At 29.5% G+C, this 16,337-nt stretch overlaps 1 protein-coding gene across 1 annotated transcript; it reads right to left on the bottom strand.

Moving 5' to 3' along the window:
- Positions 1-8,959: 8,959 nt before the first annotated feature.
- Positions 8,960-14,174, bottom strand: LOC127098467 (protein MAEA homolog). The gene is made up of 7 exons (XM_051037076.1): positions 13,769-14,174; positions 13,269-13,463; positions 13,049-13,171; positions 12,462-12,647; positions 10,080-10,213; positions 9,405-9,591; positions 8,960-9,323 (listed from the first exon to the last, which is right to left on the bottom strand). The coding sequence occupies exons 1-7, from the start codon at positions 14,087-14,089 to the stop codon at positions 9,222-9,224; spliced, it is 1,248 nt and encodes a 415-aa protein (XP_050893033.1). The 5' UTR covers positions 14,090-14,174; the 3' UTR covers positions 8,960-9,221.
- Positions 14,175-16,337: the final 2,163 nt, after the last annotated feature.

The raw sequence follows: 16,337 nt of genomic DNA on the forward strand, positions 1-16,337 counted from the left end.
CATCAGCAACATCTCTTCTTCTCCATGCTTTACAAACTTTGCATCATTATCTTGATTCTTTTGTTTTTTAGGACAATCACTAGAGCAGCGACCATACTCCTGACAGTTGAAACACTGAATTTGATTCAAGTGTTCCTTAAAGCTCTTCCTTTGTCATTGTTGACAAATCTTTCGATTATTTAATTGATACTACCACGTGGTTGAACTTTGGAGCCAATGACCTCAAGATCTTTGAAACAACTGATCTTAATGTCAACATTTCTCCACATACCTTGATTTGATTCACCAGTTTTGTACCCTAGTGAAAAAAATCAGTTATGCTTTCATTGTCTTCCATTTGAAGCAATTCATACGTTCTTTTACGAGTTTGTAACCTCGCCTCTTTCACCTTTTCTCCACCTCCAAATTATTTTTCCATAATTTCCCATGCTTCTTTTTCTGATTCAACATCATTATCCTTTTTGAAATTGTATGCATCAACGCATTGATGGATCATAAAGAAAGCTTTATAATATTTCTTCTTCAATTCTTTGTGTGCAGGTTTTTCTTCATTCGTCGCATTTGCTGCAAGTGGCGTCACTCCCTCCTTCACAAGATCACAAAGATCTTGATAACAAAAGACCATATTTATCTGCTTGCACCAATTCTCATAATTCTGATTCTTCAGAATTGGGAGACTCGCCAGAAAATGCTCGTTCGAATGATTCATCACCATCGTGTTTTGCTTCCAAGAATCACTCAGTCAGTGCTCTAGATACCATATGTTGGAATTAAACCCAAAACTTTAAGTAATTCCGAGTCAATCTTGATGAACAAGATTCAATCGCACCGATCGAATTCTCTCTTGTTCTTCACTCTTCACTCGAGTGAATCAACCAACCTTGGTTGCAAGATTGTATCGTTGTAAAATGATGATGAAAACAAGAAAATAAAATTAAATTGGGGAAAGAAAGGGGTTAGGATTTATTAAAAGAGGGAAGAAGATGAATTGATTCTGCAGAGTTTCTCTTTGCTCATAAACTGTGATTCTTTATTTCTTTTGCAACTGCAAAATTCAAGTTGTAATACAATCAATAAGGTTACTCCCTATTTATGGATTTTAGGTTTGCTTGCTTCTCAAGTAAGAACCAAAACTAACCTAACTAACTCAGTTAAACAAACAAATAAAGTTAAGTCTAACATCATTGTCGAGATACTCTTCGACATTTTGACACCTAAATGATTCGGCACTTTCTTGCTTCTGTCGAGCAACCTGCTTGGATACGAGGAATTAAAATTCAACAATAATAACATTTATATCAAATAATTTAAGATTGAATGAACTTTCCTGTGTGGATGCACAGCTGCATTTTGAGAACAACTTGGTTATGTGTGGACGCACAGCTGCATTTTGAGAACAACTTGGTTATTGCAATTTTGATGTGAATGAAGTTGCAAGGATTGGGGTTGCAATTTTCGGAATTTGTTGCATCTTTATGAATTTGTTACCATAAATTAAACTACTTTTGGTTTGCATAATCAATATTGGACTTATAGAGTTCTAAAAAAGAAAACATTTGGTTTACTTTGACGTTATCCTCAATGTAAATCTACTTCAATATATTGCATGTATACAACTAGGTTTATTCTATTATTAAATTACAAGAATTACATTCTTATTCTATTTGTAGTTAGTAGCATATTTGAAAAATATTTGTAGTTATTAGTTATATTCGATTTTTTATGTTGGCGATATGCTACATATTTTCTAATGTTAGTGATTTTATAATAATAAACATATTTTCTAAGGAATTTTTTTTAAAATAATCATGTTTTTTTAAAAAAATACGAAAATAACCCAAAAAAATAAGAGGAGGCGTCAGATGTATTGGCGCACATGCATTGGGCTTCATCTGCCTATGTGTTTGTTTTGAAAAGAAAATTTAATTTTGCAACCAACAAGAATCAAACACACAACCTTTGGATCAATAGTGAAACATGTTACCATCACAACACAGACCCTTCATGTTAATTTGTTTCATCATATATTTAATATACCGTGTATAATTATAATAGATTAATAAATTAATTAAACTTAGTTGGACCACGTGCATTAAATTCTGAAACAACACAAACAACAAGTAATTATTTTTATTAACTTCCAATATTCCAATACTATCTCATACAAATTGCTATTTCCATTTTAAATTATATGTTACTCTTATTTTGTAAAATATTTTGTTTTATATTTTAAGTTGTTTTGCAATATAAATTAAATATTAATAAGTTTTTCTTATCATACTATCTACTATTTATATTATTCTTTTATTTCATCATCTTTTCATATCATTAATAAATGATATATAATTTATTTATTTATAAAATTAATTATAATCTAAATTTATGTAAAATATCATAAAGAAATTATAATTTAGCACGAAGAAAGTATCTCATTTAAGTTATCACGATTTTTAAAAAATAATTGATAGTATTTATTTTATTATTAAAATAAATCTGATTTATTATAATGTTTTATTTTTAAAAAATATATTGTTCTTTTTCATTTTATTAAATTTTATCTCTATTCTTTAATTTTTAAAATATTATATATTAATATATTTAAATTAATATTCAATTATTTTGTGTTTTATTTTATAATGTATTTATATTTTATTAATTTTTATATATTAAATATTAAGTATTATTTTATATAACTTAGGCATGTATTAATATATTATATTATTTATAAAAAGTAATATAATATTAAAAATATATATATTTAAAATAATATAATTTTCAATTGTATTTATAATAAATATTATGAAGTTTTATTTGAATTTTTGTGTAAAAAATAATATAAAAGATAATATGTTTAAGGTTGAATAATTCAAAAAATTTAAAGAGGGGTAATAATTTTTAAACGCATAATTCAATGTAAACAACCCTATAAAATCCAAGATAGTTTGAATTGGTGTATTTAATATCGAATAATTTATTTTTGATGTATTTAATATCGAATAATCCATTTTTGGTGTATTTAATATCGAATAACCCGTTTTATCAGCTATACATACTCGGTCGAAAGGTGTTTGATAGTTTTATATTGATTATAAATAAATTATATAAATATTGAAGAATATAATTCGAATATTTAAGATATTAAAATTTAAAATAAAAATTTAGTGTTTTTCTCTTATGATCTAAGAACAATGACTCATTAAATATATGATGAAACAAATTAACATGAAGGGTCTGTGGCGCAATGGTAACGTGTTTCACTATTGATTCAAAAGTTGTGTGTTTGATTCTTATTGATTGCAAAATTAAATTTTATCAACTCTAGTAAATTTTATCACTGAAACTCACTATTTTTACAGGTCACTATCACCACAATACTTTTTTTATTTTAATCAACAAAATATTTATAAATATTAATAGTTATTAGTGATATTTGTAAATATTATAGTTATTAAATCTATTGGATTTAGCATCAGCAATAACCAAGTTTTATCCAATGATCTAAGATATGAATGAATTTATCTGATGCACATTAAACAAATTTAATTCCACCTCACTTTTTATATTTTTAATTAAATTATCTATTTTAAACTAGTATATTTAATAATATTAATAATTTATTATTATTAAAAATAACATAAATTAATATTAGAGTTTAAAAAACATGCATTGTGTACAGAAATTTTACATTATCGTCAAAATTGTAGACATACTAATTTGTCAACTAAGCTACACTTATGTCTTGTTATATTCTTTATGATTTTTTATTTATTAACGGTGTATTTTTTATTTTTTCAGATTAGTTACATTCTTTTTTTTTGGCTTACATATATTTTATGACGACGAGATTCAGTGTACATCCTTCGAATCTTATCGGTCTCAGTTTATGTTTTATCTCATTAAAAGCGGCGTTTATTTTTAATCTAAAAGTGGCATATTCTTGAATATTTAAATTGAATCTAATCTAATAATTAATTAAGTAAAAATATTCATTAACCATTAGATTGGATTCTATTTAAAGCCTATGATTTGGAGCAAGATATATATATATATATATATATATATATATATATATATATATATATATATATATAGAGAGAGAGAGAGAGAGAGAGAGAGAGAGAGAGAGAGAGAGAGAGAGAGAGAGAGAGAGAGAGAGAGAGAGAGAGAGAGAGAGAGAGAGAGAGAGAGAGAGAGAGAGAGAGAGAGAGAGAGGAGAGAGAGAGAGAGAGAGAGAGAGAGAGAGAGAGAGAGAGAGAGAGAGAGAGAGAGAGAGAGAGAGAGAGAGAGAACTTTATCTTGTAATATTCAGTTTCATTTGTCTAAATAACACAAAACGAACTCTAATGAAGAGTATCATCTTTAATACGAAGATGTTTAGTGTTTAGTGTTCTCGTTTCTTCTTCAGAGATTCAAATTATTTTCTTTTACTTTTTCTTCAGATATTTGGTATGCCAAACATCATTACTTATATTGTTCTTATTGTTGTTGTTGAGATAGGAAACCCTAGAGATTTTATCTTATTGTTATTGATGTTGCTTAAACAAATTTATATTATAGGTTTATTGATATTGTTGTTTTCGTCGAGACCCTAAATCCTAGAGGTTTATTATTATTTTTGTTTTAGCAAATTTATGTTAGAGGTTTATTGTTATTGTTGTTGAGACATGTTATTGTTGTTGTTGTTTAAGCAAATTCATGTTATAGGTTTATTGATGTTGTTGTTGTTGAGACTCGTTGTTGAGACCCTAAATCCTAGAGGTTTAATCTTGTTGTTGTTGTATAAATTGATTTATGTTATAGGTTTATTGATGATGTTGTTGTAGTTTGCTAAGAGATTGTTTTTTTGAGTTGTTCGTTAATGTAAGTTGTTGTTTTTGAATTGTTAATATTGTTGTTGTTCTTGGTTGTTCTACTATCCAAAGTTATGAAAATCTATATGTTGTAGTTTAGTTGTTGTTATTGAGTTTGAGATTTAGATTGATATTGAAATTGAGTTTATCTTTTTTGTGATTCTTTGTGCAACTATCATCTTGCTCCGTCGAGTTGAGTTTATTATATCTAATGTCGATTATTTGTTTCATTAACCCCTATTTAAACATATAATCTAGGAAATTGATTTTGGAAAAAGTCATATGCAAAATTAGGTTGTATCTGAAATTTATCTTACACTAATTAATGATTTTCTAACATTCTGCAACTCATCATTCATCTCATGTTATTTTATGGTTAAAATCTCTCAAATACTTTTAGTCTTCGTTCGACTTTCTTTCATATTTGTTCATTTTTCAAAGCATCGAATTTTATGCTTTTAAGAATGAATTAATAAAAAATGAAGTGTTGAATAAAGAACCTGAAACATTTGAGAGATTTTAACCATAAAACAGCGTGAGATGAATGATGAGTTGCATGATACTTCAAATCAATAATCAATATAAATTTTTCTTCAAATATATAACACAATTGTTGATATAATTATTTTTCTAATCAATTTTGAAAAGTTATATGTTTAGTATAGTGTTTAGTGAAATAAGTAATCCACATTATATTTAATAAACTCAATATTGTTTTACCCCTCAGTTTTATTAGATAACTGAGGTGAAAATATGACATATCCCTCGGTGAAACTATAAAATTGATGGGACATGTGTTTTAGCAATTTCAAAATTTCAAAAAGGTTTCTCTGGGAACTAACCATGACTTTTTCACATATTTGTCGGATATTTTAAATTGAAAGTAAAAATATACATTTTTCATGACGCCTCGTCATCTCTCCATTACATATGAGATTAAGTACGTTTCACATCCGACATTAAATATGTTTTTTCTAGAAATACTCCTCTATACTTCTTTGCAGCAACATCATGGATTGTTCCATGTTATAACCAACTAACTGTCTGAACATCACATGGTGAAATATTTATCTTTTTAATATTACTGTTTTCTTCTTTATAAATTATGATCCATAACATCACATTAGGCTATGAATTTTGCTTTAAATTGTAATAAGGTCAATTGAAATAATAAAACCAAGCAAAACAATAATAAAAAAATAAAGGGTAATCTTAATTTATGCCTTAAGGACACAAGTTAAGAAAGTCATTTATAAAAAGTTTGTATTGGAAAAAAACAATTAAAAAATTAATTTTATAATTTTATTAAAATCAATACACAATTTTCAAGATAACATTTCTTCATTTGACTCTTAACTTGTGTCCATAGGACACAAGTTAGCATTACCCAAAAATAAAAAAGCTTCACTAAATTCTGAAATTTAGAGATGGTAGATTAAGCATTCGGTAAACCAAATACAGAATGCTTAGCATACTATTTCACTTTGAATTACTTGAAAATGGCAACAGGAAGAAATTGGAAGAATCATTAATAATAGTCATGAAGACAAAATGTGGTGAATTATAACCTTCTCAATTTCAAATAAATAAACCACAAATCCAAAACACTAAGTATAAATCCTCAATAATCATTAATCATTAATTCTTCAAAATTTATATAATAATCCATTCTTAAAAATTTATTTAAGAAATAAATCAAAATAATTTAATTGGATAATATTAATTTCATTTATTTTTAATAATAATAATTTAATAATATTATTAAATATATTTTTTAAAAATAAATAATTTGATTAAAAATATAGTAAAAGTGATGTGGAATTAAATTTTGTCAATGTTATTAAAATTTAGTCTCAATTTGAAAGGAGGACTAAAATCTAAAAAAAATTATAAAAAGGATTAAAATCTCGATGAGGATACCAAACTGAAAAAAAAATAAGAAGAAGAACAAATTTATGATTAAGTCAAAAATATAAGGTCGATTTGAGCAATTTGATAGTAATTTACTTTCATATATATAATAAACTATTTATTTATGTAAAAAATTAATTGATTTAAATTCATTTTTGATCCTTTAGTTTTTGACATTTTAAATAATGGACCCCTATTATAAAATCAAAAAATAATTTCAATGATATATTAGGATAATTTATTAATTAATATTTTTTATAGAATAAATTAATAATTAATTATTTTAATTAATATTTTTAGAAATTAATTATTTAAAATTTTGAAAAAAATTACTTAATGGGGCATTTCATAATTGCAATCATCTCAAAATTATATTAGAAAAAACATTAAATAATATATTATTGGCTTTTATAAACATAAATTATTTATAAAAAAAATTATGTGAGACTCCGATACAATTAAAATTTATACCATTTCACCCTCCTTCTTACCTTTGTTTTTCAACTTACTCTTACTAAACACAACAATATTACTTAAGTGAGTCAGGTCACACGTTAGTAGGCATGACAACATAATCCGTACCCGCGGGTACCCACCCGAACTCGCCCCAAAGTTGACGGGGAAAACCCGCTTTGACTGGATTTGGGTTTGGGTTTTTCCCGATTATAAACTATGGGAACGGGTTGGGTAATGGGGACACTAGTACCCACCCCGAACCCGCCCCGTTTATTTTATCACGTAGATTATTATTTATTTTTGATAATTTAGAATATTAAATAAGTGGTCAATGTTTTAATAGTTTGATTTGTATTAATTATTTAAAATATTCAAAATATATGTATGGGATTTTTTTTGATTGTTTCATTTTATTATTTGTAAGGTAATTTGATTTTTAAAAAATTAAATATTTTTATTAAAAAATTAATTTCACTAAATGGATGGTGGGGGACGGGGATACCCGAACTAAACGGGTTTGGGTTTTAATTCTCCATCCCCGTTTGGATTTAGGGCGGGAAATGGGGATTGTTTGAAGATTCGGGTTTGGGTTTGGGGTAGGTAAAAACCGTCCCCGACCCGCCCTGTTACCATGCCTACACGTTAGTGTAAATTAAATGAGACCAAGAGAGATTCTATGTATCCATAGCAGTGTATAATTAGGATTGGATTCTCTGCATTCACCTCTCTCTATGTCTCTCCACCATATAATTTTTTAAACAAAACAAATAAAGGGCCATGATGTATTAATTAATGAACCTAATGGTTAACATATGAGTGACTGCAGTGGATCAGGTCCGGATAATTATATGTCTACCTTGCAACCTCTGCTAACTAAGAACCCTAATTTGTTTAATTCTATTATTGTTGTGGTGTGGTTCTCTATTTAATTCAGTACAAATTGAAATTAGGTGGAGTGGTAATTACTTATGATATATAAAGAATTCGGAATGTTGAGACATTTTAAATGATTGATCCTATTATAAAATCAACAATTCAAATCTCTTAATTTTGATGTTGGGATAAAAAAAAATTAATGATATATCATTGATGACTATGATATTTTATTAATTAATATTTTTTTATAGAATAATTAATAATTAGTTATTTTAATTAATATTTTTAAAAATTATTTATTTATAAACACTGGTTTTATTTCCAAACAAATCAATGTGGGAAAAAGCTAGAAAAGCATCTTCTAGGCTCAAATATGGAGAAAAAGGAAAGAAATGATGAAGAGAGCTTATGTTGGTGTAAGGGCAAACATGTAGAATGAGTTCAGCATCTGTTATGGTAATTAATGGAGAAAAACTTGTAATAGCTAATATAGGAAATTACAGAGTTGCTGTGTGTAGAGATGGCATGGCTCATCACAAAACTGACACATATCAACAATCAGCAAAAAGATATTGGTCTCACAATATTCTTCGTAGTTATTTTTGTATGTGCTTATCAGAATTTTATCTCTTAAAAATAAATAATTAAGTTGACATGAATTTGAAAATGTGTTCCTCTCCTCCAATCGAATTGTATTTACAAAACTACTCTTTGTTTGTGTATATATTTAATTTTGATTTTTAAGTACTTAGAACATATTTAAATTTGTTTATGAGTTTATATGAAACTGTTTAGAATAAATTATATGCACAACTGTTCTATGTACTGTTGATATACATGGTTGAAGAGTATTGCAATTTGTTAAATGAGGAAATATAGAGAAGTTCATTAGAAAGGAAAATACTAAATCATTGTATGCACATTTTTAGGTCATCCAATTGATACTAAAAACATCTTACATATGTACAGGTTTTAAGTATACACCACAACACAGGTAAAATATACTGACTGGTTAACGAGGATCATAAGAGTAACTTTGCAAACATTTTTCCAATCTGACAGCCACAGTAACTTGAAGCTAAGGGCAGGATTCACATTTTCAATCATTAATCAAATTTGTATCTAGATTTACGAAATAAATGCCTTGACCAGTTCTGTGTAACTGCAGATTAAACCTGACCTTGGGCAGATGATAGTGCCATTATTCTTCTTAGCCATCTCTTCAAGAGCCTACAAAGGAGCAAAAGTCAAAATAAGATTAGCCTCATGTTATCCATAAATGTAGGACATCTGGAATAATAAATATAGGACCTTGGTGCTATAAACATATCCATTAGGCAGGACTTGTGGTGGGTTCTCCGTGTCCATTAGCTCCTTTGTTATGTAGCAAACAAGTTTTGAGTGATGCTGCTTAGAAAATGGTAATGGCGAGGCTAGTTTGCGAAAAGCTTCCTGTGATAGAGGGTCTTCTTTTGTGCAATCATCCTCGTAACAATATCTTTATCAAGTCAAGGAACATTTCTCGATAGATTAGCTGTGACAATGTGTACAACAACCACAAGGTTGCAATAAAAAAAAAACATGCAAATGTATGAGCAAGAGGCTTGGAATTATCAGTATCAGCTTTGAAATCTTGCACAACAGGTTTTAAAAAAGAGGTGCATTTGAGTGAGTAAACCATACTTTAGATGCATTATTGGAATAATAGTAAGACATTGAGAAGTGGCAAGTAAAAATCAACTGAAGGCCTTAGGCACCAGTTAAATATGTGGGCATTGTACCATAAAATAAACAGACTACCAATAACTGCTACAAAAGACTCAGAGACGAGATTGATTATCAACAAATTATTAAGGAGAATCCAAGTTATTTAATTTCCTTTTTTGGTGGGTCGTTTATATATGCAGATAATAATCTATATTTAGTATGAGAGTTTTTAGGTTAAAATACTTCTTGCAGATAATAATCTATATTTAGTATGGATACGGAGTTTTGAGAGCCGAAAGGCCAGCTTGCAGGTAGATATTGAGCAAAGGCTCTAAAGTCATGCCATATAACTTGCAGAATTCCTGTTTGAATTGGTCGACTAGATAATCCCATTGCTTGGCTTCAAACAAGACCTGTAAATTATGCACACACAAAAATTGCAAATATATCAGTGCTGAAAGGGAAGCTACCATGGAATAGACGATGCAATATGAAGCAAAACATCTAATAAAGAACAAAAGCATCAAAATGTCGTGTCCGATCAACATGTTGATAGATTTCATTATATTTGTAAATACAACAATCATGAAGATTTTCTTCTATAAGAAATTATCATAATAAATAAAAATGCATGCAAATAAATTATTGTTTCTTATCTAATCAACAAAGGAGGAACTGTGTTTGACAATGAAATAGGTGATGCACACTGCACGACACAAGTCATCTCAATTATTAAGCTTGTGTTAGTCAACTGATTTATAAACAATTAATAGCTTAAGAGATATAAAGCTTGTGTTTGTCAACTGATTTATTAACAACCAGAAAAACCAAAACATAGTTACAATTGATATCAATTAGATAGTGTTATTAGCATATTGCTTGGTATTCCTCAACTTTTTCCTAGAAGAAAATTATAGATAATTGAGAAACTACACATTCTTCTACAATAAAATTTGCAGTTTAACAAAATTCTGAATTCATCTGGCTCCTCAGAATTTTTCACTGTGCTGTCAATGAAGTTATTAAACTGAAAACCATGCCAAGAATCATTTGTTCAATTTTTGAATCATGAATTGTATGAAAAATAATGTGTTGTGCAATTTAGAGAAGAAACAACAACAACCAAACCTTATCCCACTAAGTGGGGTCGGCTACATGGATCAAATTACACCATAATGTTCTATCAAAGACAATAATGTTCTATCGATATCCAATTTGTTAATCTCGAAATCTTAATAGTTTCTCTCAATAGTTTTGTTAGGTCTTCCTCTACCTCTAGTTGTCTAACTACTCTTCATTTGATCTACTCTCCTTACAACAGAATCCACGGACCTTCTTCCTACATGTCTAAATATACATAATCCCATATCTAAAACATAAACAAAAAACTTTAAATTCTCATAAAAACTTAAAAGACTAAGTACCATCACGCAGTTATTGATTCATTAGTACGTTCATAAGTCCTAATCTCAACATTGATAAATCTTGTCATTTGTGAATATTGGACTCTAAGAACAAAAATTGTACCCAGAACTAGAAGATTCAAACAGCCGTTAGTCTGCCACCTGATCTATCCATGTGAAAAAGCAGGCCTCTTTCACTCCGGATGAAAACAGAGCAAGAAATGAAAAAGCGGAGTGATACTAAATTGCAGAATCATCTTTATTAATGATACAAAGTTACAATGATTTGTGTGACTCAGACAACATTCAAAGCCAACTGTGATTCAACAAATGACATGAACTACTGGCTGCTTATGCTCCGTTTGGCTAGTGACAGAACGATAAAAGAGAGAAAATAAAAAAAGTGAGATAGAAAGATGTGAGGAAAAGAGTGGATTGTTGGTATTGTTGTGTGCGAGAGAAATAGAAAAGAAAGAAGAGAAAGAAGTATTCAGTTGTCTTTCTCTCTCGCATTGTTTAGTTAAATAAAGTGTGATGAGATCATTAGTGTATCTTTAAAACAATAATACCCCTGCTCACTCCAATTTTTTCTACAGCAACTCATATCGATCATTGTTTCTCCTATGCTTGCTGCGTTAAGAACAAAACCCTGCCTTGGAGCTTCTCTTTTTGGTACCACACGGTTTATAAAATATTACTAATACTTTGACAAAACAGTTTACATTGAACATAACAAAAAATTTTAAATATTATATCATCTGTATTTGTAGCATATCTCAAATGTTTTCCAGTCAACCAGGGTCATTTATAAATATTTTATTCAAAGAAGCAGCCAAGATCAGCATCATGCATCTCTAACTGTATTGAGAAAGCCAAGTTCCTGGTTAGAAAAGACGCCCAGGGACGTTATGAAAAAGGACGAGTCATGGATGACGTATTAAACGAAAAATGGTAAAAACATTGGCTTCCCGCCTCTGTTTCTTTGCACCTTTGCGGAGAAAGAAAGTGGTTCAATTTCGCTTTTCGATTTCTCTCGTTCACTAAATGAAATAGTTTCAGTCACTTTTTCCTAATTATCTCTTCTACATTCGATGGATGCTAAACGAAGTGTTAGTATAAAATCGGAACTTATATAATGAATTGTGCCATTCAACAACTATAAATAAATACAATCATAAGAATGTTGCATTAAGAAAAATAAAATTAAAGACACCAGTATCATTAGTGCACAAATACACAAAATAAACTACATTATCACCTTATATGTGGCACATCCGGTATCTCTTTTAAAAGCTAGTGTTGCGATGACTCGCTGCAGTTCTTTCATGTGGGTGGTTCCCCATGGCGCAAGATACTTCTTAGCATATGTGATGGCTCTTAAATTGTTTTCAACTCTTACCATTTCTATGAACTCTTGAAGTCTCAACTGGAACTCCAATTTGCTCTGTTAACAGTAAACTGCTCTTAATTAACAACTGTAAATAGTACAATGCCCAAATTATGCATCTGTTACCAACAATGAACATCATACAAGAATAATACCTGGTGGTTGTGGATAATTAAGAAAGTCTGGCTTTTCATCAATTTATAAAAAAAAACAATTTTGAACCAGACTTGCACCATTTTTATTGTATTTTATTTATTTATTATGAACAGGCACATACGGTGGTTATTTATTTCTCTTTTATATGAACATATTCTGTAGTTGCTAGATATCTGGGACAATCCTACAAATTCTTATCGCCTTAACAGAAATGCTTGTGACTTCAGAGCTAGATAAATCCAAAAGACTAGCCTATAAGTACGAGGCAGCTAATATTAATAAACTCGGACAGTAGTATAAACCTTAGACTTCTTCAGTCTTGATTTGTTTTCAGCACACCATGCTAGGGCAGGTGCAGCATCCTTACTTTGCAAAGCATCAATAACCTTTTTTGCTTCTTGGAACACATCAATATCAACTAGCTCCTGAAGCACAAAAACCAAAAAATATTACTGTTACATCCAAAGTGACCAAAAGCAACAGATATTGCCAGCATCAACAAATGGCCACCACATCCATTACCTGCAAGTTGCTGCATTCAGTCAGTTTCTGTGCAGTGTCGTAATATGACATTCTCAACATGTAATCAACAAGAATTCGCTTCAAGCGAGTGTTATTCCATTCCGACATTTTTTCTGCATCTGCAGATTCCAAATGTTCGAGACGTGCACGACACTTCTGCGCTTGCAGATGCTCAGCTCGATTTCCTTCTTCCAACTGTACATATTTTCACAATTACAAGCCAGGATAATCAATCACAAAACATAATTAATCAAGAATGCTCAAAATCATAACTAACTACATTGCAACTAAAACAAAACTAAACATCAAATTATTTGCACAATTTTTCTTGAGCTAATATCCAGATCCTTATTTGGTACTGCAAATCAAGATTCAACAAATGCAAAACCAAAATTGAAATAATTTCCAAAACCGTAACTACAAAACATGTGATTTGTATGGAAAGATCAAAAACAAATCGGGATCACTTGTTCGAATCACAAAATTAGGTCAGTAGTTACTTTTCTTTTGAGTCCTTGGAGACGGGAGACGAGAGAGCTAAGGTGATTAACGGCGTCGGAGGGGGATAAATCAGAAGAGACGGCATCGTTGACGCCGGAGATAACGGCGGTCATCTCCTTCTCGACGACACGGTTGTTGGCTCGGAGGGTTTTCTTGAAGTGCTCGAAAGGGACTCTGAGGAACTGATGTTCGAGCTTGAGAGACTCCGTCAGTCGGGGAAGGTTGGAGGACGGAGCAGGCGTAGGGTTGACGGCGGTGGTGGCTCCGATTTGAGTTCCGGTGGCAGTGTTGTTTCCGTTCGGAGTGGAATCCATTTCCATTGGGGAAGGAAGGAACGAAAAATTGGAATCTCACAGATTGCAACTTGTAACTGGATAAATGCTCTTACATAACTAAATCATTTTCTATATTTTCAATATTTTAATTTAATTGAGTAAAAAAAGATCGAGTAATACTAACTTTTGCACCAAGACACAAGTTAAAAAAATAAAAATAAAATCCATTAAAAAAGTTAATAAAAATATTAATTAAAATTTGTATTAAATTTATTACATAATTTTCAAGATTCTTTTTCTTATTTATCTTTTAATTTGTGTCTTTGAGACACAAATTAGTATTAATCAAAAAAATAATTATTTAATTTTACGTTTAGTAAATTGTGAACTTTTCAGTTTATTAACCAAAAAAAATTGGATGGATTACTAAATTTACACCATTTTAATTCGTGTTTTTACTAGTTTGAATGAGAAAATGGAATATGTTTAAACAAATTAGGGTATGGGTATCTTTGGTTTTTATTTGTAATTAAATATTAATATGATGATAAATATAAAAAATTTGATTCATTGTATGGGTAATATTATTTTATAGTGCACTACTTTTAAACTCAATTTTAATATCCAAAAATAAATATTTAAATATATAATCTCAAAATAAATATTAAAATTATAAATTTTAACAAGATTAAATATAAAAGTATTTAATGTGTTGAGTACAATACATTGTAAAAGAAAAAAGTCTTACATTTTAGAATTTAATTTTCATCGATTGACAAGATAAAAGTATTTTACATTTTCGATTACTCGTAATCGTTAAATAAGTGTTGTAAAAATCATATTGGATTGGTCGAACAAATTGATTGAATTGGGAATCAAAAAAATCATTGTTCTGATTGTTGGATCGGGTAAGTTATTGAATCAGTGGAAACTAACCAAAATCGGTAAAAATTGACAGTTTTAGAAAACCGACGAATAATTTCAAGTTTAGTTCTTTCACATTCAGATATAATGAAATTTTGAAGAGCTAATTCATTTTTATTTAGAGATTTGTCAAACATACTTTTTGTTGAAGCAATTTGTTCTTTTTCAAGTTTTTCTTTAGAAAGACTTGGCACATCTTTTAAAAGAACATATTGTTTCTTTAATGTTTTCATATGTATAGCTTTTTACTGGCATCTTTTCATAAGATCATGATACAGAGTACTCAAATCGGATTTAGAGAGTTTAGAAAATACATGTTATGTACTTCTGACTCTGAGTTAGAACCAATTTTAGATTCTGAGTCTGAAAATGTTGAGGTCATCAAAGCAGAATTGGCTTTTTCATCTTCTCTTTCATTGTCAAGTTCTTCTCATGTTGCCATGAGACTTTTCTTGAACTTGCTTTTGAAGTTGTTCTTCTAAAAATTTCCTTTCTACTTTTATCTTTTTGGAGATCAGGACATTCAGCAATGAAATGATCATACTTCTTGCAATTGTAACAGTCATCCTGATCTTTACTCCCAGAACTTGACCCTTTGAAGCCACTTTTCTACTAGAGAATTTGTTCTTCTTCTTAGACAAGTGTTGAAATCTTTTGATGATAAAGGCTAATTCATCATCACCATATTCTTCATCAGAAGTTTCATCGTGAGTGGCTTCTTTTAGTTTTTTAGTTTGAGAAAACTTCTCAGATCTCCCAACAGAATTTAAAGCCATGGTTTTAACTTGCTTTTCAGGCTAATCTCCATTTAACTTCATTTCATGACTTTGGAGATTGCTAATAAGACCTTTAAGACTTAATGTGTTCAAATCTTTAGCTTCTTGAATAACAGTTATTTTGAGTATGTATTTGGCAGGAAGACTCCTAAGAATCTTCTTGAACTGATCCAAATTAGTATAGCTCTTGTTCAGGACCTGAAGTTCAGACATAAGAACTTGAAATCTTGAGAACATTGATTCAATATTCTCATCATCTTTCATTTTGAACAACTCATATTGTTGAACCATAAGATTTACTTTAATTTTTGGAACTTGTTGATTACCTTCATAGATAACACATAGAGATTTAGAGATGGTCTTAGCAGAAGATTTATTAATAATTTTTATATACTCAAAATGAAGCAAGGCATCAACAAGAATGCCTCTCACTGTCAGAAACCATTCCAACACCATTAACTTGAAAGTCAATGCCATCTTCCAAGATATCTCGCAACTCATCATCCAAACCAATGATGTGAGTGTACATATTGCTCTTCCACCATTCAAATTCAATAGAGTCACTACTGAATGTTGGTGGTCTAGTAGTATAG

Source organism: Lathyrus oleraceus, chromosome 6 (assembly GCF_024323335.1).
Source record: "Lathyrus oleraceus cultivar Zhongwan6 chromosome 6, CAAS_Psat_ZW6_1.0, whole genome shotgun sequence".
In the NCBI taxonomy this organism is placed as follows: Eukaryota; Viridiplantae; Streptophyta; class Magnoliopsida; order Fabales; family Fabaceae; genus Lathyrus; species Lathyrus oleraceus.